Source organism: Pteropus medius, unplaced genomic scaffold (assembly GCF_902729225.1).
Source record: "Pteropus medius unplaced genomic scaffold, Ma_sr-lr_union100, whole genome shotgun sequence".
NCBI classification, from domain to species: domain Eukaryota; kingdom Metazoa; phylum Chordata; class Mammalia; order Chiroptera; family Pteropodidae; genus Pteropus; species Pteropus medius.
Window position 1 is genome coordinate 13,164,726 of NW_024355205.1, and position 26,594 is coordinate 13,191,319.

The 26,594-nt window shown below is 37.9% G+C and overlaps 2 protein-coding genes and 1 pseudogene across 3 annotated transcripts in view; 1 reads left to right on the forward strand and 2 right to left on the reverse strand.

Annotated features, from left to right (window-relative positions):
• Window positions 1-10,982: 10,982 nt before the first annotated feature.
• LOC120598831 (phosphatidylethanolamine-binding protein 1-like) lies at window positions 10,983-11,657 on the reverse strand (annotated as a pseudogene).
• A 2,016-nt stretch (window positions 11,658-13,673) lies between these two features.
• TRIM59 (tripartite motif containing 59) lies at window positions 13,674-23,272 on the forward strand. The gene is made up of 3 exons (XM_039857640.1): window positions 13,674-13,800; window positions 14,808-14,885; window positions 21,571-23,272. Exon 3 carries the CDS (start codon window positions 21,574-21,576, stop codon window positions 22,780-22,782), a length of 1,209 nt encoding a protein of 402 aa, XP_039713574.1. The 5' UTR covers window positions 13,674-13,800; window positions 14,808-14,885; window positions 21,571-21,573; the 3' UTR covers window positions 22,783-23,272.
• Window positions 23,273-25,860: 2,588 nt separating this feature from the next.
• Window positions 25,861-26,594, reverse strand: part of SMC4 (structural maintenance of chromosomes 4) — a 32,328-nt gene continuing 31,594 nt past the window's right edge. The window contains exon 24 of one of the 2 annotated variants that reach the window (XM_039857632.1): window positions 25,861-26,139. In XM_039857632.1, coding sequence (XP_039713566.1) covers window positions 25,987-26,139 — 153 coding nt within the window. In that variant the 3' untranslated portion in view covers window positions 25,861-25,986. The remainder of the gene's footprint in view (window positions 26,140-26,594) is intronic. The other variant, XM_039857633.1, reaches the window with a different exon arrangement.

The following is a 26,594-nucleotide window of genomic DNA, read 5'->3' on the forward strand; positions in this document are numbered from 1 at the left end:
TTCTTTTCCTCACATTCCATAGCAGGAAGTTGTTAATCCCAACTTGTTCCTATATCTCAAAGCTCACCTTTTCTTGGGTGGCAGTGGGAGGAGAGTTCTCGTCCTTATTTCTCTAGTTCTTGCCACAACTGTGGGAAAACACATTTTGATTTCCAAACAAATGAGAAGCAAACATTTGAAATATATCAAATTATCAGTGGAGAACCAATATATTGGTACCAACATACCAATTTGGAAAATGAGAATTTTCTCCCTAGGCTCAAGAAACTCATATTATTGTTTATCTTAAAATACCTTTAGTTATCTTTTTACACTTGAACTTAGTAGGTATTTAATACATGAAAAAATAAGAAGAATTAATCTATTTCTTAGTAAATACACATATATTATTCTCATTTTGCCCTGGGGCTATAAAGTCCATGAAGACAGTCACCTAATGGCTACAAAATCCAGTAGCCACTTGAGATTTTTTTTTAATTTTGTTTGAAATGACCATGACTATTATTTCCCTCAAGCAAAATTATAACAACTGATCCATTACTCCCTCCAAACAAAACAAAACAAAAAAGATCGGGGAGGAAGGAACAAGCAGAAATTCAGGGCAATGTTTTACTGATTACAATGTTTCTGTCATCGTTACAGCGAGTGGTTTCACCGGACACATGGAGGAGATTCCACCAGAGGGAGAGAAGGTAAAGGAGAGGTAAAAGTCTCTAGATGACTCCAACCTGTGATAAAATGCAAAAAGTAACTCCAGACTGCCTCCTCGCCAATGTCACCTTCATCTCTAGCCCTTGAAGGGAACCAAAGTTTTACCACCCTGAAGCTGCCTTTTTGAGATATTGATTTTTAAGCTTTCTTTCTTTTTTATTTTAAGAAAAAAGAATCAGAAAGAACATTTGTCCCTCTCTCCTTCCTGCCTGAGAGATTCAGTTGGAAAAGCCTACTCCAGGAGGGGAATCTTAGGAAGTTGCCTTGGCCTAATTTGAATTAAGTATGGTCAATAAAAGAGCTTCAGGCAGAGGCCTGTGTCCCATTATTTCTGAGTTGCCCAGCAATAATTTTCCTGCTATCTATGTTCCCCTCTTCCTCAACTACCTGTAAATTGTCCATTCTCACTTCTGAAATCTAAAACTCCATCTTCTCCCTTTTTCTCCTTTGTCCTAAATGTCTGAAATACTCAATGTTGCCTCATCATCTTTGGAATTTTCATGCACATGTGCAAATTTGATTTTCTCCTGCTAATTTGTCTCTGTTACTTTGATTATTAGCCCAGCTAGAAGAATCTAGAAAGTGGGAGGAGAAGTGTTAATTTTTTTAACCCTGGCACCCTACAGTAAAGTTTGTCACAGTTTTGACTGTTCAAATAGATTGTTTTCAGTGCTAAAGGCAAGAAGTAAGTACCCGAGGCTTTAAAAGAACACTCTAAATATCTGAAGACGAGCTTTCACACAAACCAAAGGATGTTTAAAACTTATACATCTTCCCCCTACCAATTTGCCAAAAACCTCATGGCCCGCCCTGGTTAAAGGGTGTGGTCGGCCACTTCAAGCCAGGAAAGCACTTGTGTCCACTCAGTCCATTGCTGCTGATGTATCTCACTGGGATTTGGTGTCGTTTTCTGAGGCTCACCCTCCATTATCATGGACAGTAGCTGTTGTCCACTGAGTGATTGCACCCCAGGTGGGACACAAGACTGAAGTGGTCCTTTCAGTCAGAGCGCTCCTTCCCTTGCACTTGGCTTAGCCAAGGAAGGCCTCACTCTGGATTAGCTCCCAGGGTGCTAGCCGGTGGCTCATCCCTGTGAACCCCATGCCCCACCTTGGAAGCTCTGTGTCATGGCTGGTTCCAGCACGCACCTCCGGTGGACTAGAGGGACCACTGTCTCTGTTCTCCCTGGGGTTGGTCAGTTTCTCCCTTCCAAACTTTGAAACTCAGGGGACTGATTACTTTGCTTCCTGGAAAATAGAGCTCTGGGCCCATCTTCCTGCAGCACACCCTCCAGAGGCAGGTTTTAACTCGAGGACCCTGGCATCTCTCCCTCTAAAGTCGGAAGAAAAGTATTTTTGTCTCCAGGGGCACATACTGCAAAATGATAAAGCGCTGAATCAGTAACTCATTTTAACTTTGGTGTGCCTTCCTCATGTACTTTTTTCTCCCTTATCACTTCCAATAATTGTCATGTTTCTAAAGTTTCTTAGCCCATCAAATCTCAATGTCTGTCTAATTCTCTATTAGGTGTATTAGAAAATTTGTTAAAAATCAAATGTGAGGAAAAGTGAAATAAGAAATATATGCCTAAAAGTAAAAGAATTATAGAAATAAAAATAATCAGTATATAGATTTAGATTATATACCAGAAGGGCTAGTGATACATATGTATGTGTGTATATGTATATGTGGTTATTATAAGGATAATTGCTCTCAAACTAAAGAATAAGTATATAAGTGAACAAGAATACTATAATATAAGCTTGAATTTGCTTACAATGAATACAACTCAGTGGTTTAGCATTTGATGGTCAGCATTATTATGGTCAGCAGTTATTAGCAAGGCCTTTGAACTGTAAGTTTACTACTGGCAGAAACCCTCATAGAAGCCATGACTTTGTTTTGCAACTTGGTTTCAGTCCTAAGCAAACCAACAGAATTTCAGGATGAAAGGCCCTTAACAATGACTGAGTTTCTTAGGTCCTTTTTCATGGGAAGATCGACATTTCTTTTTTCTTCTTGAGTTGGTCATTTATTAGCATCGTTTTCATTTAGAGTCACTGCCCAATATAAAGTGTAACATTAATGTAACACATTTTCCTCATGATGACTAAAGCTTTTTATTTGGTGACTATGGTTTGGAAAGGTCAGGATAATCCCAAATGGGCTTCCTGAGAAGTCTGTCCCAGACCTTGTGTTACCTCCCTCTCTACCTTCTGCACTTGGACTTAGTTCATGGTCAGCCTTGAAACAGTGTGTCTGCTGTTCCCTGAAATGAATTGGGTGGAGGAGGGAGGAGAAGGGAATGAGGGCAGGAAGAGAGGAGGCACGGGAATCCGGAACCTTCCCTCCTCTGCCATCGCATGCCTTATCTCCTCATGCCAATCATTAAATACCAAACAGTAGGGGTAGGGGAGTCGGGGGGAATCCGGGTTTGCTGCCTTCATCAAATTTGGGGTTTTAAAAAAGTTTCATTAAAGAGATACTGTTTATATTTTAGTTACTTTCCTATTTCCACTAGTACAGAAATTAGTATTAATTGTTACAAATTTAATTATTCATTTATTTACAAAGGTAAATAATTGCATAGCTATGAAGAACTACTGGGATCTAAAGAGCCCTGGGGATCATGGGCCTTTGGAGTTGGAAGGGAATTCCGAGATCATTCCCTTCATGTGCTGGATATGAAGACTGAGGCTCAGACAGGGGTTTCTAGAGTGTGTTAGCAGGTTAGTGGCACAGAAGGGCCCAAGTTTTCCCTTGCTGGGTTAGTGTTCCATCACAAAAGCTGACTCATTCATTCACTCATTCTTCAAGATATGTTTGGGTTCTTACTGTGTGCCAGGCCCAGTTCCAGGCATAGTCCCTGCCCTTGGTTAGCTTGCACGGTAGACGGTAGTGAGTGCCAGCCTTAGGAGAGGGCTGAGGAGGTCTAGAGGCAAAGAGCTCACGGGTCTCTCTAGGCCATGATGGCAAGTCGTTTTGGTGTGATTGGAACGTGAGGAAGGGGAAGTGAGCAGGCAAGAGAAGGAGACAGGGTCAGATCTTAAGAGCTGTGGGGAAGCCACAGAAGGATTCTGAGCAGTGCAGTGACCTGGTAAGGTCTGTGCTTTAGAAAGCCCACTCTGGCTGCAGAAGGCTGAAGAAATCGGTTCAGAGCTTCCCAGCGTGACATGAACAGCTTTGAAGTGAGCCAAGATTATGAACCCCTTAGCCTCTGGGGCAGTAGGGAGAACCTGGCGGCTTCTTCCAGCAGCCTCAAAAGGGCATCCTAGTGTGTTGCGTAAAAGTTGTCATTTTCCATTTCTACTCTGATGAGAAACAGATTGGAAAGCCCTGCCTTGGAGGAGAGCAAAACTCTAGGTGGGGAGCCCCATTAGATAGAATATCCAAGAGGAATCATATTGACCTCAACCAAGAAGTCAGCACCTGACTCTAGACTTTGTAATTTACTGCTTTTAGAGAGTGAAGGCGAAGTAGGAATAAGAGACTCCTGGTTTGGGGCAATTAGAAGTGTGATGGTGCCATTGGCTGAGATGGAGAATGTAGGCAAAGGGCTAATTTGTGGGGAAGGACTATGACTTAGGACACATTAATGATAAGGTACCTAAAGATATCCAGGCAGAGATGTCTAGTGAGCAGGAAAATATGTTGCCACTTAGCACTCATGCCAGTGACGGGATGGAGTGTGGACTGTTTCTTAAGACTCTGGCACAAGGGACAAAGTTAGGGGGAATTCTGATTGAACTTACTTGAGACTTGGGCCTATAATTGAACTAATTAGTGTGATCAAAGGGGCAGAGGATGGAACGCTCCATTTAGGCAGGCCTAGGTCACGTGTCCATTCCTCTACCAGCGGGAGGGATAACAAAACCATAACTCATGTATTTACACATTCTGTACTTAAAGATTCAGTTTTCATTCCCCCCATTTTCTTTCATAACATTCATCTTCTTTTTACAGATTTATTGTTTTATAATTAACATACAGTAAACTACACAGATTTCAAGGGGGCAGTTTGGTAAGTTTTAACCTGTGAAACCATCACCACGATTAAGAAAAGGAACATTTAGTTGTCCTGTGTTCTTAGTCTTCTCCATTCTGTGACAGTTCTTCAGTCTTTGTTTTTCATGACCTTGACTTATTTTTAACTTTTTATTTTTGAGTTAGCTTTAGACTTACAGATTGGTTAAACATATCGTTTTAAAAGTATCCATCTGTCTCTCACCCAACTCCTTCCCCTAACTTGTACCCATAGTACAATGATCAGACCCAGGAAATTAACGTCATTAACTAAAGACCTTATTCAAATTTTATCAGTTTTCCCACTATGTTCTCTTTGTGTTGTGGAATCTTATTCAGGATCCCACACTGCTTCCATTCTGCCTTCCCTAACCCTTCCTTAGTCTTTGCTTATGACCTTGACTTTTGAAGAGTACAGTACAGTTGTTATGCAGACCACCCCTCAATTTGAGTTTGTCCAATGTTTTCTCATTTTGACAAGATTAACACAGAGTGATGCTGTGCCCTTCTCAGCTGATCCTCTCAGGAGGCCCATCACGGTGCTATGTCTCATTACTGGCCAGGTTAACTTTGATAACTTGGTTAATGGTATCTGCTAGGTTTCTCCAATGTAAATTTACTTGTGGGAAGAAACTTTGAGACTGGGCAAATATCCTGTTCTCACCATATTTTCACCCATAAATTTTAGCATACATTGATGAAATTTGCCTGCAACAATTATTTCTGTGGTGTTTACTAAATGGTGATTTATATTTCCATCATTCCTACTCCAATTATTAGTTGAAATTCTATTGTATCAAAGCGCTATCGCTTCTTTCTTATTTATTTCATTATTCAGCTATTTATTTATATCAATATGAACTCAAGGATATTAATTTTACTTCATGGGCCATAACCCATTATTATCATTATTTATTTAGTTGCTCAAATTGTCCCTGATTTGGTTATTGGTGGCTTATTCAAGTTGAGTCCTTTTGAAATGCTCCCATAATTTTTGAGCACTTCTTTACTTTCTGGCACCATAAGAAGCTCTAGAAGAATCTAATCTACTTGCACTGCCTAAGCCCTGGAATTATTAATTTTATTTTTCCAAGAAGCTCTTGTTCTTTCTAGGAGAGAATAGTATTTAGAAACAAAGACCTGGTCATTAGGTGTTGTCATTACCTCTGAGGTATCATTGCTTATAGGCCCTCTCAGCAGGCAAAGCTAGGAAACACAAGTGTGTGTATATACATATAGACACCTACAGCTACATCTGTCTGCCAGAACCATGAGTACACACTGATTCCAGTCCATCACCTCAGCGTTCCTCCTTTCTCCTTATCTGTAACTTCTTTCTTTGACTGTGAGAAACATAGCTCTCATCCCCAATATATTTACTGATTCGCTCAAGAGTAGAATATGCATAAAATAGTTTTAGAATTGTTAACCCACATCCCTGTGATTCAAAAATTACTAAATACTGTGCAATATTTGTTCATAGTTCTTTTTGTCTTTAGACTTACAATATATAGTCAAAATACTGTTTCCCAAAGTGACTTAGGTTAGTTTTTACTTCCTCACTTCCTTCAGTGTGGTTATGTTATTTATTTGTAATGTAATTGTTTATTTGTTACTTTTGTATTTCATTTTGGGTTTTACTCACATTTTAGTTTTATTCGTTTATTTATCTTTTGAGTATGGGAAATACTAACATAGTTCTAAAAGTCAAAACTATACAAAAACATATACTCAGAGAAATATACTCTCTATGCATATTTCCCATTCTTTTCTCCTTTTTCCCACCCATGCCTTTTCTGGATTATACTTGCTGCATTTCTTTTCTGCACAAATGAAAAAATACATGTATATTCTTAAATCCTCTTCTCTTTTACATGACAAGTAGCATACTATAGATACTCTTTTGCCCTTTGCTATTTTTTTTTTTAACATTATATCTTGGAAATAATTCTATATCAGTTCATAAAGATCTTCTTCATTCTTTTTTATAGCCGAATAGTGCTCCATTGTATGGATGTACCATAATTTATTAAAAAAACTCTTCTATGAATAGGCATTTAGAATGTTTCTAATATTTTGCAAATACACACAATCTGCAAGAAATAACCTTGTGTATATGTATTTTTATATTGTTGGTGGTGTATCTTTTGGGTAAATTCCTAGAAGGATTACTGAATCAAAAGATAAGTACATATGTAGTTTTGTCAGATAGTGCCATATTCTCCTCCAAAATGATTTGCATTCCCATTAGCATTAGAGGGACTCCTCAGAACCTTATCATGGAATGTGTTGTCATAATTTTTAATTTTCAACTTTTACCAATATTATAGGTAAGAAATGGTACCTAGAGTGTCGTTTAATTTGCAGTTCTCTCAATATGAGTGGCTTTAAATATCTTTTATATGTTTAAGTGCCATTTTTATTTTTTTGTGAATTATTTGTTTGTGTCTTTTCCCCATTTTTCAATCAGATTTTTGGGCATTTGTCCCTCAGTTATTAAGGGTTCTTTATAGACTAAAAATATTAACCCTTTGTGACATATGTTGCAAATATCTTCTCTCAGTGCTTCAGTTGTCTTTTATTTTAATTTATGATTTTTGTCATTTTTCCCATTTTTATGTAGCAAAATTTATCAGTATTTCCTTTCATTGCCTCCAAATTTTGAGTCATAATTAGAAAGCATTTCTCTACACTGAGAATTAAGAGATATTAACCCATGTTTTTGTCTAATATTTGGATAGTTTAATTTTTATTTTATTTAGAATCTTAATTCATTTGGACTAATTCTTGTTATAGTGAGAAGTATGGATCTAATTTTATCTTTTCCCAATGGGAGTTTAGTTGTCCCAGCATCATTTGCCTCAGTAATTTAAGAGGCTAACTTTATCACATACTAATTTTTATATGCACTTGAATCTGTTTTCAGGACCCTCGAGTGCAGGAGTCAGCAAACTTTTTCTTAAAGGGCCATACAGTAAACATTTAGGCTTGCAGGTCATAAAGTTTCTGCTGTTGTAGGGTGAAAACAGCCATAGACAATGGCATAACGTTGTCTATGCAAATACAGCCGAAGCGTGCAGACCTCCTCTCTAGTTCATCCCACTGGTCTATCTGCTTATTTTTGCATCAGTAGCTTACTAATTACAGTGTTTTTTCAATGTTTTAACGTCTGGTATGGCTAGCTTCCCTTCTTGTAATCTGTTCAATTCTTTTTAAAAGCAAATATGAGATAGACCAGTGAAATAATGTGACTATTTTTATTTTATTTTTGTTTTTTGGTCTGATTCATAGACTAACTCTAAAGATAATTTCTGAAGAAGAGTTTCAGAAATGCTTTGAGCAATGTTAGTATAATCATCTAGTGTAGTCTCCCAATGCGTTAAAATTTAGAGGCCCAGCACTAATCTGAATGTATCTGTTATGGTTTGTTATAAAGTTAAATCATACAATTTACCTTATGGTTACAACTTTTATATGCATATTTTTAAAACTAAAGTGAAAAAATTTTTGCTGAGAAAATATTTTGAAATGTTATAACTGATGAGAAAATTTGAAATAGTCTGTGATATTACAATCAGAGCTAGGAATGGTTTCAGTAGGTAATTTTTTCCCATACGTTGCTGATGGTAACCTGGCCACTAATCTAGCCTATAAAGTCCTATAGCTGGGTTGAATAGACTTTATGAAAAGGAATTCAGAAGCTGTAAATAAATAGGAAGCTTATAACTCCCTAATAACCACTAGGACTCAGAAGCATTGATCTGCGGTCAAGCAAAGTCTCACCATACGTGCGAGTTGCATGGCTTTTGACAGCTATGTAATTTTTACTGAAAAGAAACAATTATCTTTATAAATTCACAACTCAGTTTGGGTTGCAATCAAAGGGAATGAAAAACATGCCTGTCAGCTGACGGCAGAATTGCTCTTAGAGAAGAAATGTTTTATCATTTGTTTTAGGAAAAATAGCTTGACCCTGTGGGTACGGTAGTCAGAAGCTTATATCATAAGAAATGGTTAAGCTACTCTCCATGGAAAAGTGAATAGACAGCAAAGGCGTGTTTTGCTCCTGAGAGAAGGCAGTTGAAAGAGAGGTCCAGTGAAATGTGAGAGGCAATGGCAGCATGCGCTGGATAGTCTGCTGAGGCCATCACAAGCTGGGACCCATCTCTGCCAACATTGTCCCACTATAACAAACATCTTTTTGTTTAAGGGTGATAGATCTCCAATTGTTCATTGACAGGTGGTGGAGACTGAATTTCATTTTCAACACAATGTAACTGGTTATGTGACTGAGAACATATCAACTACATGGCAACTTTAATGTTGTTTTGGCAGTCCCTTTAAAATAAACATCCACTGACCTTGGATGTAAATGACAGGAGGCCCGACTTTTCTGGTCACTGTTTGTTAACACAAAGTCCTGAGGCCCCTTAAAATTGCAAAAACAATCTCATTTCAGAAATTAGTCCCCTTGTCTAAGCTTCTAACTTAATTTGAAACTATAGCTACTCTCTCCCCCACAGATAAGGCCTGTTTCAGGATGGTTGCTGGCTCCTGGGGAAGGTACAGGGTTGGCTTCCTTCTAAATTACTTCTTCTCCATCTTCCCTCACCTCCAAATACCCGCTCTTTCTCATCCCTCTTGTGTTGAGTGGAGGGTGGAGAATAGGGGAAGTTCTCACCTGATGGAGAATATGGAAGCCCAGTTCGCAGTCTCTGTGCCTGGGTAATGTGTGAAGCAGACTCCTTTCTCATGAGGGCTCTTGTGCAGCTCCTTGGAGACTTTTGAAGTTCTTTGGAGTCCTTCATGGTGTTTTTCAGAGTCTATGCCTGAGACTTCTCACCTGCAGTGTGCTTCGGCCCCTCAGGCAACTTGTTTCCTCTTTCTGCAGCCTGTTAGGAGTGCTAGGATACTTTCAGGGTTTCCGTGCTGACTCCTGTTTGTCCGTCTATTTAGTATGATCTTAGACAGCAGGACCTTAGACAACCCTACACTGGTTCATCTGACCCTTGGGCACACTCATGCTTCCTCGGTGCCCACCAACTCTGGGAATGAAGGCCAGTCCCAGTGCAGCAGCAATTCGCCTTCATTCTGGCTATCACATCTTAGATTTCCCAAAGATCTGATAAATGCCAGTCCACTCAATGCAAGCTAACATAGCTGAACCCTTCTCAGTAGACTTAAGGTGCGGGGCAGACACTGGGGGAGAGGCAGGCCCAGAAATCTTTCCAAAGGGAGTCCTTACAAATCCTTTTCCCAACCTTTATACATATTCTCTGAAGGTGAGAGGTTAAAACTCCCCTCATTAGTTCTCAAAGCCCCTGTGTTCCATAAATTCCTCACAGTGGTCTGCCTTACAGTTCATTTTTATATTTGATATCTTGTATTTTGAAGCTGCGGCTAAAATTTCTAATACAAAAATCATCTGAAGAAAAGTAATTTCTTTGGTCTGGAGAGGAGAAAATCAGTCAGCTTCTAAGATTTGGAACTAATACCTTAGTAGCCAGCTACAAATAGATATAATTATGTAGCTTTCATAGTTATGTGAATCTTAGTCTAGCTGTAAAAATAATTTATTCTTGGGCCTGAGATCTGCAAGAAATATGTCACAGAAATGTACTAATTGTTTTTATTATGATTCTTTGACAGATGAAAAATGATATGAGATGAAAAACATTTTTTTTTTTGTCTAATGTTTTTATTTTATTCAACTATAAGCAAATAGCAGAATTAACATAACATGTAGCAACTCCAGACAGGCTTTTCTTATACCAATGAAGAATGATCAATTTAACAGGCACAGGCTTAATAAATTTCTGATAACCTTTCACCCAGCCCTGCAGTTCATGTAGATGGCCATGCCTCAACAGGAAAGCAACTCTCCCCACTGCTTTTTCTAATACTGCTTCTTAAAAGAGCCACAATAGAATACTGACATCTAGTAACAAATCTGAGATGTACCATATTGGGGGGTACATGCCAGGCTCTGGTTGTCTGGTGAGAGACAGGGCCGTGAAAACACATCTCAGAGGGTTCCACCATGCATAATTCTGGACTCAGCCTTACAAAGGCAGAGGCAATGAATTTTTTAACTTCCTTTACAGATTTTTTGATGCTCTGCCCTATTACTGTAGACCTGTTCTTCTTACCTAAATTTTTTCTTTTTTAAATTCTGGGTTGCTATTCTTATATTAACAGTCTGAGGACCCCATCACAGTACCAAAATATCGCCCAAAATGGAGTTCAAATTAGATCAAATTATACAGGGTGTGTGACAGCTGTTCGTAGAGTTTGGGCACATATCATCCCATTCTGCCTGGTAACATATGCCAGCCACCGAGGGCCCGAGCTCATACTTTTTGCGGAAAGATGCCACCTTGAATTTGCCACGATGGTCTCCAGATCAGTTGCTGAGAATGGGCTCGTCACACTGCAGTGGGCCATTCTTTCTGCTCGTAAACCATCCAGACGTAGCAGTGAAGACCTGTGCCCTTGGGAGGCCCAGAGCCCACATAATCGGAGAGGACTATGCCGCTGCTGATGCTGTTGTCCTTCATGTTGACCATTAGAAAATGGTGCCATTCCTTATATTTGGAGTCCTTTCTGCTGGGAGCATCTGGGTCTGTCAAGACCAAGGTTCACAGTTTACCTGGATCAAGGCCATCCCACGCAATACTGGTTGGCCGGTTCTTAACCTGAGTGGGCGTTAGCACTTTGCCCAGCTCCGATCTCCACCCCGGAGTATTTGACCTGCAGCTGATGCTGCGGCCACTCGTCCACTTCCGGCAGGCTCAAGGGCGGGCCCACTTGCTTGGGTCTGTCGGCTGCGCGCGGCGAAGCAGCCCGACAGCCGGGATAGCTGAGCGAGACCAGGCGCAGGTCAACAGCACCGACTGGAAGCGCTTGGCAAACTCGAAAAACATTCTTAATCACCCGATACATACCAATCATCCTCTGATCCTGTGAAATGATCACGTCTTCGGATAGGGCATCCGGAAATTTAAGTGTGGCCTTGAATCTGCTGTGAACTTGTTTTCACAGCTGAGGCTGTCATTGTTTTTGTAGGCTCCTATAGCTCTCTGGCACTTCTGGGTCATGCTGGGTTACAGAAATCTTTGGCAATGTTGGTAACCCATGGGCCTCTAAATCTATAGGAACAAATATAGCCCTTCCTTGAAGGTGTCATAGCTCCCTTCACTAGGGCCTGAGTAATCTCTGTTTTGGGGCTATCAGATTTCTTTGTGCTTCTCCTGAACATTCAGTCTCTTCCCTGAAATATTCTTTTCCTCAATGGGTTGAGGCTTTTTGGAAAACAATAGACGGTAAAGTCTGGTTAGAACTACTTCTGCTTTCTTGCTACACACAACTCTTTTTAGATAAAGATGTACAGAGGGGAAAACGCAAGTGGAAAAAATTATGGTTCAAAGCATTATTCAGTCATATTCATTATGCTTAAATTTTAAAAAATTGTATTAACTTTATTATTTTTTTATAGCAGTTTTAGGTTCACAACAAAATGGAGGGAAATGTACAGAGATTTCCCATATATTTCCTGCCCCCTCCTCAAATGAATATCAATATCCCCCTCCTGAGTGATGTTTGTTACAAAAGATAAACTTACTTTGACATCATAATCACCCAAAGTCTGTAGTTAACATCACATTTTTTTTTTTTAAAGAATAATTTTATAGAAGTATACTACATTTATTGCTATGGAGAGATATTCACAACATATTGTTTTGACAGGAAGTCAAAAAGCTATCAGGAAGACTGTAATAAATGTGTATACACCACCATGTAATAGTGGTTATCTCTGGACATTGCTGGAATCCACACATCATAAAGCAACCTTTTCAGTAGGTGAATTGAAGACATCTGAAGTTGACTTGGGACCCACCGATATTACCTTGTTTTATACCGTTTATTATTTTCCTGTAATTTATTGTGTAAGAGCCTAAGACCTGAGTGAACTGGCAATACACACTATAGCAAGGCTCGTGATTTTATGACAGCAGTAAATGACTTTTTAGTTGAGAGGGAAGCTGCGATGTCTTGAGACATAGCTGGGTAGTTTCTCAAGAAAAAAGGGAAAAGGACTACTGAAGTGTATGTTTTCTGATTCTAGGGGGTTAAGAAGGTGATGTAAACTTGGTGCTGAAATTGAAGTCAATTTTGTGCAACAGCCGTCATCTCTAGGCCATAATTTCATAAAGTGGAAAAACTCGAGGGATGGTGGTGGGAAGAGTAGGGAGACAAGTAGGGAGGCAAGCAGGGAGGCCGTCCTAATGAGTCCTAAGGTTCCATTAGCTCTCACAGGGTTAGTTCTCTTTAAGAGAATACTATATAATCAGAAGCCCCCTCTTCCCCTGCTCAGACCAACACTCGGGTAGATCTCGGTCTCAAGATTCCGTAACATAGGGAAACGGCCCGAGCCCGGACCTTGTCCACCCGGGTGGGTGCGCCCTCAGAGCGGGTGGCGACTTCTCCGAGGAGGTAAACCTGTGAGGTAACAATGGAAGACGCCGCGCTTTCACGTCCACGTCTCCACGTAAATAATGGTCCTATGACTCTTGTATGCATCGTTGGCTGCCGCTTGGCCCCGCCCCTCTCGGGGCCATTGGCGCCATCCCGTTTCCAGAGGAGGGGTCCCCCGTCCAGGGCCGGGGCTACCAGAAGCGCCCCCACGCGCCGAAGCGCCGCTTGCATCGCGGTCAGGGGCTCCCGCGAGGCAGCCTGCGCCTAGTGCGCAAGCGCAGCAAACCCGCCGCGGGCCTCGAGCCCAGCCCCAGCCCCCGCAAGCACGCCCGCGCCTCGGCAGGCGCCCGCGGCCGTTTACTTTCGAACGGCAGCCCCGCGCTCTTTCCCATTGGCGAACGCTGCCCAGTCGAACGTTGCCGAGAGACTGCGCCTGCGCAGAGAGGTTCCGCGAAGCCCCGCCCCGCGGAGGCACCTGAAGTCTCTCGCCGCGGAGGAGGGCGGGGAAGCTGAGTCGCTCTCGGAGCCCTCCTGCATGCGGGCTGCTATTGTCCGCGGCCTGTGAGGTTGCGTGGTCCCCTCCTCCCAGCGGTGAGTCTGAAGTCTGAGGAGGCGGCCCGGGTCCCTCTTCTTTCCCTGTAGCAGAGGCTGGTTTATTGGATGCGCTTGGAGGAGAGTCGAGGGGCTCGAGGATGGAGACAGTGGGCTTGGGTCCTGCATCTGCTTCCTCTTATCCCAGATAGGGGGTTTGGGGATCCTTGTTTCTCCTCCCCCACCCCCCCGGTGTAGAACTACACCTCTGTGGGGGAGAGGGTCCTCTGTGGTCGTGGTGGTGGTGGTGGCGGCGGCGAGGGCGAGGGCGAGAGCGAGAGCGAGAGGAGCGGGACGCCACGGAGCTGGTCAGCGTCGTGGGGCTTCGGGGCGTAGGGCGCCGACGCGGTGGAGGCACCTTAGGCGGAGACCCGGGAGGATGTATCGTAAACCTTCCAGAGAGAGAAGGGGAAGGATACTGCTAGTTTGAGCCCTTTCTCTGTGAGAAGCTTTTATGGGACTTAACAGCGGCTAGGTGTAGCTGTGCCCATTTTACAGATGTGCAACATTAGTTGTTGAATGCATTAGGTAAAACTGACCCAGGGTTCCACAACATTTAAGTGGCAGAACTGAACGACGAACAAACGTATTGATGGGAGTAACCTGAATCAATATTTATAGTTTTAAGCTGGCAAAATCTTTTATTGCCAGGGATGCTTATCTTCCAGTTAACTTTAAGCAATCTAAAATGACCATGAATGTTTGCTCCATCATCACCATTGTTGGCTGATATTTTTGAGAGCTGGTAAGATACTTGATTAAAGAGGAGGCCCTGCTTGACAATTACTTTGGTCACAGAATTGTTGGGACTTTCAAGGTACAAATGATACCCTTCCTGTTATTTGTCACTACTTTTCTAAAAACAGTGAGGTATAAGGAAGGTAAACATCAAAGTGAAATAACAATCATTTCTATGGTGTAACAATCATTTCTATGATATCCTATTTTATGTATTTTTTGAGAATGTAAATTCTAAAACATTTAAGATAAAATTCTTTTAATTTTAGAATAAGAATAAAAGAATCTGAAAAAGTTGAAGAAGATAAAATATATTCAGTCTCCAAACCAGAAGATCTACAAAGAAGGTAAGCTCAAGAGAGATCAAGTGAATATGAAAGAAATTTTCAGTAAATTTTTACTCCCTGGTTAAATTGTATTAATAGTTTCTTTCTTTCTTTGGGGAAACAGATTGATGTCAGAATGCAGGAAAACAGTACAAATGGGCAGAGTTAAAATCAGATCTGACCATAGGATTTTTTTTTTTTAATTTGAAAGAGTTATAGTGGTTCTTCATTGTTTTTGCACATTTAAATGTACGAAAGTATTTTTAAAATCTTGCCCTATGTATATAGAATATACAATTCTAGTATTTTTAAAGTAAGTCTTGAATTTCATGAAATGTGCTTTTTATCAGTAAGGGCCACAAAGATGTGAGCCCCAATCTGGGTGGTGGCACCTCTTGAATTTTCCCAGGCTTATAGGTGACTCACAGTGTACTTACTAGAGCAAGTCATCTAGTAATGCAGTAAATATAATTTCTCTTCAGAGGCTGTAAAATGTAATGAATGTTTTATAACCATTCATGTTTAGAGATGAAAGACAGTAACATTAGTGAATTAAAACTAAAAAATAGTTTACACAGAAGAATGAGTAATGATATTTTGGTATTGCTTAATTCTCCATCATCTGTTATCAGTGCTGACCATTCATATTAGGCTGGTTAGACATTGGGAGACTCCATAGGAAGTCAGCCCTCTGGATAAAGTGCAAAAAAGTTTAAAAATTCAGAAGTGTGTTTATTTTTGACACTTAAATACAAGAAATTTGTGAAATTTGTAAGTAGATGATTTAGCCTCAGGTTTCTTTCTGAAAAAGGTTTATTTTTTATATGCATATTTCTTGGTGACTTTTAAAAGGGAAGCAGGAAATCTTGAACCAAATTATCGGTTTTCACTTGGGCTTTTAGTGCTCACTGGAGGAAAATAACATTTTATACGTTTTTAAAAAAATTTTACTCGGTGTTTTAAAATTGTAATACAAATTGATTCACAAATTAATTTGGCAGAGGAAAGGCTGGGTAGTAGGCAAGGAACTTGAAAATTTAACAGTTGTGTAACCATCACCATCACCTGTCTCCAGAACTTTTTCATCTTCCCAAACTGAAACTGTGTACCCACTAAACAATAACTCTCCATCCACTTCTCCCTCTAGCTACTTATAACCACTTTCTGTCTTTGTGAACTCCTTATTGGTTTTTATATTGTGTTGATCGGCCCACAACATGTCCTCTTGCTTTTTCACATCTAATGTGACCATACAGTTTTTCTCCATTTACCTATTTGAATAATTTTCTGTTACTGAATTAAGTTTACATGTCTGGAAAAAAACCTTATTTGGTTATTGTACCATGTTCTTTTAATGTACTCTGGATTTGTTTTTGCTAATATTGTGTTCAGGATTTTACGTTAGTATCTGTTTTTGAAATTAGTCTATTATTACTTTGTTTTGTATTTGTTAGGTTTTGGAATCATGGTATACTATCTTTGAAACAATTTGCAAACTTTACATCTTTGTATTCTAGAACAGCTGAACAAGAAATTGTTTCTTGACCCTTTGAAAGAACTCACCAGAGAAGCTTGCCCCTCTACTTCCCCTTTTTTTCAGAGTAGCTCTTTTCTAGCCTGTAAATTTCTCTCACGGTTTGCCTTATCTTCTCAGATCATCTTTTGGTATTTGAACTTAAATAGTGAGTAATTCACTTCTTATAGATTTTCAAATGTAGTAACAGAGTTATGTAATAAATTCCCTATACTTTTGACTTTTTCTCTGGTTTATCTCCTATTTTTTAATGCTCACTTTGTACATTTGTTGTTCCTTTTCCCTCTTGATTTGGATAGCATATTAATCTATTGCTGCGTAACAAATTATCCCTAAAACTTAAGTAGCAAATATTAAAGCATGGTTTCTGTGGGTCAGGAATGTAGGAGCACTTTAGCCGAGTGCCTCTGACCCAAGGTTTCTCATGAAGTTGCAGTCAAGCTGAGGCTGCTTTCATTGCAGGATTTCACTAAACATGAAGTGTCTGCTTCCAAACTCATTTATGTAGTAGTTTGCAGGCTTCAGTTTTTGGGGGTCTCTTAGTTCCTTTTCACAAGTAAGACATTGATCGGCCCACAACATGTCCTCTTGCTTCCCTTGTCGAGAGTGACCCATGAGAGATGGAGAGCCAGAGCATTCCAGGTGGAAGCCATGGTCTTTTTATTACTTCTGCTGTATTCAGTTTATTAGAAGAGAGTCACTAGATCTAGCCCACACCAGCGGGGAGAGAATTACAAAAGGATGTGGCTTCTAGAAGGTAGAAGTCTTTGGGAGCCATCTTGTAGGCTAATGGCTAATTTATTTAAGGAGCTAGCTCTTGGGGTTATCAGTTCTAACAATTTTGTTTTCCTCATTTATCTTTTCTCTGCTTTTCCTAGGTCGGCTTTCTTTTTTTAATGAATTCTTTTTATATTTCTTTTATTTGGTAATGAAAGTATATGGCTTCAACGCTGATCTTTAGAAACCTATAGGTTTTGCTGAATATTTTTATTGTTTCATATGAAAAAAATTATATCTTGGCTACTTAGAGAATTCTTAGGTCATGTTCTTTGCCTTCCAGACCCTGTGGATATTACTACTTTGTCTTTTAACTTTCCTTGTTGCTTTGGAGATATTCTGGTTATCTGGTTATTTGGAGATGTGCTGCTGTGTAACAAACATCTGAGGCTTGGCTGGCTGCGTGTCCAGGATGGCTTTTTCACTTACATGTCTGGCAGGCACCTCATTGCTTCTCTACTTGGCCTCTCTCAGCAGAGTAGCCTGGACTTTTTAGCGGTTTGTGGCTTTAAGAGGCAGCAGCCTACCAGGATAGTTAAAGACTGTATCCAGAACTGTCATAGCATCACTTGCACCGTGTCCCATTGGTTAGAGCAGTCACATGTCCAGATTTTTTTTTGGTGGGGAGAATAGGTTTCATCTCATACTTGGGGAGTGCTGGCAAAGTAACATTGCGGAAGAGCTCATGTGGATGATTGTTGTGGCCATCTTTGGAAATTAAAATCTCCCAGAGGAGAGTTCTGAGACCATTATGATTTTGTTTTCCTTTTTAAGGTATCTTTTCTGCCTGGATGCTTGTAGGATGGTCTTTATTTCTTTCTTTAAAATTTCATATTTTTAATTGCATGTAAATAGTTGAAAGTAAAACAGCATTATTTAAGTTTATAATGAAAAATAGCTCCTGCCCTCAATCTCCCCACTCCAGATTCTTGCACACTAGAGCAATCACTTTCATTTCTTTTAAAATTTTCTTTTGATATTTGCTTTTGTATTTCTAAATAATATGCAAGTAATGCGATTTCTTAATTTTTCAGTTTTAGGTATGTATTGACTTCTTTCCTATAAGGGAAGATTAAGATTTAGTTCTTAAACACTGTTTCCTTCCCATATTCCCTCCCCCCAATATAATTATGTCATTTTCTTAGTTTGGGCTGTTCTAACAAAAATACCCTAGAGCGGGTGGCTTAAACATCAGACATTTATTTCTTACAGTTCTGGAGGAAATACAAGATCAAAATGTCAGCATAGTTGGGTTCTGGTGAGAGCTCTCTTTTTTGGTTCTGGCCTTCTACTTGCTGTGTCCTTATATGGGAAGAGGAAGGGGGTGGGCAAGCCCTCCTGTCTCATTAGGGCACTAATCCCATTCATGAGGGCTCCACCCTCATGACTTAATTAGTTTCCAAAGGCTCCACATCCTAATACCATCACATAAAGAGTTAGGATTTCGATATATGAATTTTGGGAGGACACAAACATTTAGTCTGTGACAGTCATGCTTTTAGGTAAAATCAGTATTTAATTTTTATAACATCATGACTAATATGACATATATAATATACTGTATTTTCTCTTTTCATGATTCTGTCACTTTTTCCTAAATTTAGTTTTCTCATTACCTCTCAATATGTTCAGATACATGAAATAGTCTGTCAGTTCCATTTACTTACTTAAAGGCACTCCTTCTGGATCTCTGTTTTTTTCCTCCAGGCTACTTGTTCTCTAGGCTGTACAGTTTTCCTTGACTTCATTTCATCATTGTCCTGGTGAGAATTATTTTCTTTTCACAGTGCAGTAGCTTCTTTAGAAAGTAGGGAGGGAAGGTGTTCAATTTTGAGAACTCTAATGTCAAACTATCTTTAACCTGAAAATTTATTTTTCTGAGTATAGAATTTAGGTTGAAGCCATTTTTCCTGAGTGTTGAAGGCATTGTTACGTTGTCTTCCTAGTGTCCAGTGTTGTTACAGACATTCTGGACACAAGCTAAATCTAAGATACTCATCCTAGAGAATATACATTGCTAAAGTTTTTTGCTCCTTTTCTCCCCCTCAAGGGTCTAGATTTGCTTATGGAAAATTTCTGGTACATAAAATTTCATACTCGTTCCTGGAAGAATAAACCTTTAAGCATGAGAACCACCAATATCTTGTTTCTCAGGCAGCAACTAGAATCAGAAAGTTCCTGGCTTTATAATTATTTCATCCAGGCTTGTTTCTGTTAACCAGTATCTGACTTCTCAGGAATTTGTCTAAAATTAGTTTTTAATAAGTCAGCAAGAAGAGAGTAGTCCAAGAGTAGAATTTGATTTTCATATCTTCAAGTTACCCCCACATTTCTGATTAAATTTTGTTAGAAATTTTTCATACTATGGAAGTAACTTTTGAGACTATATTTGCTTCCATTCCTATATGAACTCAGGAGTTGATATTTTCTTTACAGTATTGTGAATATCCTCATTCTGAAGAAAAGTTGAGCTTTTGGGGTTCCTTAATGAAGTTCTCAGGGAAAATGTTTAGCTTTTGACAAATAGAGGACTTTGAAGGGAAAGGTTGGATTCTGTTTTAGGGATAATTTTGTATTTAAACATTAAATAGCTCTAATATTAAATCTAAATTGAACATATGTCCATGGTTCAAATTTTATTCCTTGCTAAGTGCTGTTCTTTTTATTCCTTCATTATGAATTCTGACATCAGCGAAATAGTCTGAGAAACATGTTTGTTTTTCTTGGGTGGTTTCTGTATGATTTCAGAGCTTTTTGTAGGTATAGGATGAAGTCATAAAGTCTTCCCAACATGCATTCACTTGAATTTATGTGCAGTGAATATCATCTTCTGTACTGTTACCCAGTTACATTAGTTTCCTGGGATGTTTCACAGTTGAAGCTTAGTCTCAATGTGACACATCCTGGCTTATTAGGGTTCTAAATGTTGGTCAGTCTAAATGGAGTGTATTTTCTGATGGACTCTTCTTTTAAAGCTTTTCCTAAGAAAGTAGAGATTTTGCTATTTTAATGGAACCAAAAACCTAAGATCTGACATTTAAGGTTGGTATCTTAAGAGGCAGTGTTTACCAGTTGTGACTGAATGTCAACTACATGTCACATTTTGTGCTGAGACACATTCTTGCCCTTATTGCAGGCTTACCTTCTAATGTATAGAAACATGTTACAAAATTCTTTTAAATGAAATCCAGTTAAGTGCTATAAAGTAGAAGTGCAGTGTTCAGTGTGACCAACAGGGCACCTAAATGTGGGGAGGTGGAAGGGCTGAAATTGATATGAAGCATCAATGAGTTAGGCTTCAAAAATGGTAGGTAGGAGCATAGAGCTAAAAAATCCAAAGAAGTTTTTGTTTATTAAAAATACAATTAGTTATTTGTAGATGTTGTTTTCTCACACTTTTTTTTATAGATAAGCATTTGGTAACCTTTATATTTTACACGAATGGCAGTTGGGGTTTTCGTTTTGCTTTAAGGTTCTTTAAATAGTGGTGTAATTTGATTTTTCTCTGTTAGGGCTAAGTCAGTCCTGAGGATTGTGGCTTGCATTAATAAGTACAAAGGAAGATTTTAAAAGGTGGTAGGTAGGGTACAAAACTGTTAGGCTTCTGTAATTGGAAATGTCAGTAATAGCTTGCCAAAAGGTCAAGTTACTTTTGTCAGAGAGGGTCTCTGAACTATTGCTGGACTTCTTTAAGGAAAGATGACTGTAGGTGTTTTTTACCACTCATGCTCCCGTGGTCACTACGATCAACACTTCATCTTTTAAACTGATTTTTATTGCAGGGTCCAGTTCAAAACTTTTTCCTTTCTAAATCTTCAAATTAAAATGATTGCTTTCGAATATTACACTATGCTGATCCTGGGCTTTAAGCATACTGGTAGTCCAATTCAAGAAGCTAAGAAATTTATAGTAACAATTATTAGAGAAATTTAATAACTTGCTTTGGTTAAGCCAACTGAGAGTGTGAATTCTTTTGAATTAAAGAATATAATTTTGCTAAGCCTAATTTATTTTAACATTTTACAATGTAAAAAGTTGCACAGAATAGTTATAATCATTAAGTAGACTTCAATAGAACCCTTTGACTTATAGTAATTACATAGGAACAAACTTTTAATTTGAAGCATTTTATTACAAATTAATTAGAACTGGTTTAGCATGATTTTTATCTCAAAGTAATAAGCTTTTAATGATGATCAGTTATTCCATATTATATATTAGGAGTTAATTACTAAGAAAGCTACATTTAAAAAAATCTTAGTAAATACCTCAGTTATCCTCTTTTAAATGACAAGCAACAGTGTATTAACAGTTTGGAGGCTAACAGTTAAAACTTTATATATGTGCAGGTATCTTTGTTATATGTAGACTTAAAATACTTTTCTCTTTTGACAGGAAATGCACAATTTTGAGGACGAGTTAACCTGTCCCATTTGTTATAGTATTTTTGAAGATCCTCGTGTACTACCATGCTCTCATACATTTTGTAGAAACTGCTTGGAAAATGTTCTCCAGGCATCTGGTAACTTTTATATATGGAGACCTTTACGGATTCCACTCAAGTGCCCTAATTGCAGAAGTATTATAGAAATTGCTCCAACTGGTATTGAGTCTTTACCTGTTAATTTTGCATTAAGGGCTATTATTGAAAAGTACCAGCAAGAAGACCATCCAGATCTCATCACTTGCCCTGAACATTACAGGCAACCATTAAATGTTTACTGTCTACTAGATAAAAAATTAGTTTGCGGTCATTGCCTTACCATAGGTCAACATCATGGTCATCCTATAGATGATCTTCAGAGTGCCTATCTGAAAGAAAAGGACACACCTCAAAAACTGCTTGAACAGTTAACTGACACACATTGGACAGATATTACTCGTCTAATTGAAAAGCTGGAAGAACAAAAATCTCTTTCGGAGAAAATGGTCCAAAGTGATAAGGAAATTGTTCTCCAGTATTTTAAGGAGCTTAGTGATACATTAGAACAGAAAAAAAAAATTTTCCTAACTGCTCTCTGTGATGTTGGCAATCTGATTAATCAAGAATATGTTCCACAAATTGAAAGAATGAAAGAAATGAGAGAGCAGCAATTTGAATTAATGACATTGACAACATCTTTACAAGAGGAATCTCCACTTAAATTTCTTGAAAAACTTGATGATGTCCGCCAGCGTGTGCAGATCTTGAAACAAAGACCACTTCCTGATGTCCGGCCTGTTGAAATTTGTCCTCGAGTAAGCCAAGTATTGAAAGAAGATTGGAGCAGAACAGAAATTGGACAAATTAAGAAACTTCACATTCCTGAAATGAAAATTTCTTCAAAAAGGATGCCATGTTCTTGGCCTGATGATGAAAAGGAAGTTGAATTTTTTAAGATTCTAAACATTGTTATAGTCACACTAATTTCAGTGATACTGATGTTGATCCTCTTTTTTAACCAACACATAATTACCTTTCTAAATGAAATCACTTCAATATGTTTTTCTGAAGTCTCTTTATCTGTTTACCAAAGTTTATCTAACAATCTGCATGACTTAAAGAATATACTGTGTCGCGCTTTATATTTACTTAAGGAATTCATATGGAAAATAGTTTATCGTTGAAAATTCATATTTAAATTGTTTAAATAGGCTTATTCTATAAAGACTAACAACCATTACTAAATGGGGAAATGGGGGTGGCATGGATAAACAAAAGGGCAAGCTAAACTTTATTAAATTTGCAACAGATATAAATATTTTAAACCTTTCATGCTTCCTTTGGATAGAAATGTGTCAGAAATGAAACCATGTCTCTAGTTTTCAGTTTGAAAACTAGAATAAAATCTAGTAAGTTTGACTGGAGTATTTATACATTATCCCATTTTTATTGGCTTCAGAGGTTGACTTAACATTGCTGTGGCATTTAAACATCCTTGTACTAATATTGTCTTTTACTGTTGTTAATATACTTCAGTGGTTGGTTTTGCAGCTCTTCATTACATAGCTTTTAGATTAAAAGATGGCAGAATCCTGCAAGTGTCTCTGCCTTTACTTTTGATGTGGCTTGAAGCTTTTGAATGGACAGATAAAAGGATGATGAGATGGTTTAAAAGTCAAGCTGCAGTCTAAAATAAGAGATTGCTTAAAAATGTTTTTGACCAAACGTACCTGATCCACACATTAATCTGTTTTAGATAGATTTAAGAGCCCTAAAATGTTTATCAGCATTCATTCCTAATAAAGCTACTGCTTTTGGAAGTGGGGTTAGGGAACAAACAGCGACATTTTCTAATACTTATCCTATGGTTTGTGTAAATTTAAGATTTAACTTTAACTTTTTTGTAGTGTTTTATTTAGTTGTTAGTCAAATCAGTTCTTGGATAAAAACTCAAACATGTTAGAACAGAATATACCATCCTCACCAGACTTGGATAGCATCATGTTAACTGTGTTAAATTTTCTGCCAGACATTCTCATACCAATGCCAAAATACCAATCATCTTATTTTCTTGAATTCTGCTTAAAAAAGAGCCTCAAGCACTAAGAGGGTTGGCCGCATTAGGTCCATTTATGACCAGAATCAGAATATACCTAGCACAATTAACTACTGTGTGGGCAAAGAAGATCTGAAGGGTGTAATGGGGGTGAAGATAATACAGCAATTGAGATAGAAATAAATACCTATTAACTCGAAATACCTATTAACTTTAGACTGAAGTTGCACTGAATTGATTATTCAGAACACAAAAACACCATGTACTTTTAAATACATGTAAATATTAGTAAGTACTGAAATGTGCTTATTTCTACTAAATATTAGCTCTTATGTATCAGTTAATCTCGCATTTCTAAAGTAGGTGTGAACCCTTATTTTGTAGACGAATAGACACTGTAATTTGTCCAAGCCATGGTGTCATACTACCTTTAAAAGATTTAAGCCAAGATTTTTATTGCAGCTTAAGAATCATAGCTAAAAACAAGTATAAAACTGATAACATTTTCAGTTTAACATCACTTTTGTAAATTTGCCAGTTTTTAGTAGATAAAACTTTATGTAGTGTGCATAAATATATAGTTAAGTACAGGCCTGCCTTTTATTACACTTTGCCAAATACTTTTTTTTTTAACAGATCATAGGTTCATGGCAACCCTGCTTTGAGAGCAGATCTGTCTGTGCCAAAAAGATTACGATTCCCTAAAGGCTCAGATGATTTAGCATTTTTTTTTAGCAAAACATCTTAAAATTTACATTGTTTTTTTTTTTTTAGGTATAATGCAGCTGCACACTTAATAGACTGCAATATGTGTAGCATAAATGTAACCTTTATATGTACTAGAAAACCAAAAAATTGGTGTGACTAGCTTTACTGCAGTGGTCTGGAACCGAATCCACAATATCTCCAAGGTATGCCTGTATACAAATAACTGATTCTTAAACATGCTGTTCTTTTTGTATTTTTACCAGGAGGATGAGATTGTAAAATTTAAAGTATACAATCTTGAAATATTTTTAAGTGTCATGTATAACAAAATATATTTTAATAAACTCATTTTGATATTTATACCGAGTGGCTTAATAAGGCACTCAAACTCAGAGTGGTATAGCTTTGGAATTTTCATATGGGTTATGGGTATCATCTACCTTAACTCTTGAAAACTTAGTACTAATCTCTACTGCATTAGTTATAAAAATGTAATGAGTATTAAATTCCACTCACTTCTACTCTCACCAATGTTAAAAGCATGTGATGATTATAGTGTTTTCTAGTGATTTTTCCCTTTTATAATCTTGATTTAAAACAAATGACCATACTTGAGTTCTAAATCTTGCTTTAAGTCAAGCTAATTTATTTACATTTTTAATGGCTGTTATAATACAAACCTTTTTTGTTGCATTATTAGTATCTAAACAATGCTTCACTGAATATTACGCTAATTCTTAATTTTAATTAAGTCCTCAGGATCAATATCTAAAAATTGAATGGCTACAGCAAAGACTTTTGATTCAATACCAAAATTCCTTCTGAAAGCCAAGTAGTTGCCAACTTATTTCTAGTAGCATTCTAAACGTTCTCAAGCTAACAGAGTAAACCAAAACAAAACAAAACCCCACAAAAACACAAAACCCTGACAACTTGGTAGGCGAACAGCCCTCCATCTTAATTTCGATTTACACTAAGGAAGTTAACACATAGTTCATCTTTTTATGAAGCAACTATAGTGGGCATTTCTTTTCACCATATGCAATACCTTAGTCATGTTCAGACACTCTGTTTGCTGCCCCTCTTGCTAGTGTTTTAAACAAGTTTTAGGAAAGCATGTTTAAATTCTCATCCTTGTAATTCAGAATGACTGAGTTAAATGTCTTCAGTATTTTGGGAAAACAGTGATTGTCTCAATTAGTAAATTAAGTGGAATACTTTGAGAATTTATACAATAGTAGTTTGCAGGTTTTTCCACTGTAGGGCAAAGGTCCATGAGGATATGCTGTCTTGATAATATGAATTAAGTTAGAACTTTACTGTTAATCAACATACTTTTAACTATGCTCATAGCAATTTGGGAAAAAAGGCAATAACCCAACCCTCTAGGCACCTTATTTTCACCAGTCTGCTGCTTACAAGATTATCAGATTCTTATCTCCTAAAAGCAGGTAGAGAATATTTTATTACACTTTTAACAGCATAAACTAGAAGCCAGTTATATTATCTAGTTTAGGAACATGTTTATTTATACAGTTTATAATCCTTTACAAATAAAAAATCAGTAATACAATACACTGACTCTATGCTGATTCAAGTTGAGGAATTTTCAGTATAAACAAGTTTAACAAAGTCCTTTAGATGCGATTTCTTTTGGGTTTACTGCAACACTTTTTGTTATATTGTATGTCTTGTAAATTCCAATCAGTCTATCTGAAATCTCGAACATATTATTTCGAAGAGAAATTATGATAAACTGGGCATTTTTTGTTTGTTCCTAAAGAGAAAGAATAGAAACATTAAGTATTAATAGGTAAATCACATAAACATCTAAGCTTTACTTCTCTAAAGTATATTTTAGGCAATAAATTCAATTACATTATTATCATCATGAACAGGAATGATGGCACGGATAATTTGTGAAACAGTATTTGGATTTGACAGGAATTTGAATATTTTTGGAAGCATATTTGCTTAGAAGTCTTCTAGTGAAAAAAAGATCTAGGCAAGGAGACTCAAGATTCCAGCTGTGTTTTTACTACTAATACACGTTATCAATTTATATTTTACTTTCCCCGAATGGAAATATTTGGTTCAAGTAAAGGACTTTGTTTCCTTTGATACCCAAGGACATGGAGTTAGAGAACAGAGAAAAAGCTAACGAATAAGTCAAAGAATTCCATGTGTAATGTTTAGGGAACCCATGAAATTTTTAGGATGAAAACCTCTAAA

Coding starts and splice junctions, on each gene's coding strand:
- TRIM59 (XM_039857640.1), top strand. CDS start 21,574: ATGCACAATTTTGAGGACGAGTTAACCTGTCCCATTTGTTATAGTATT.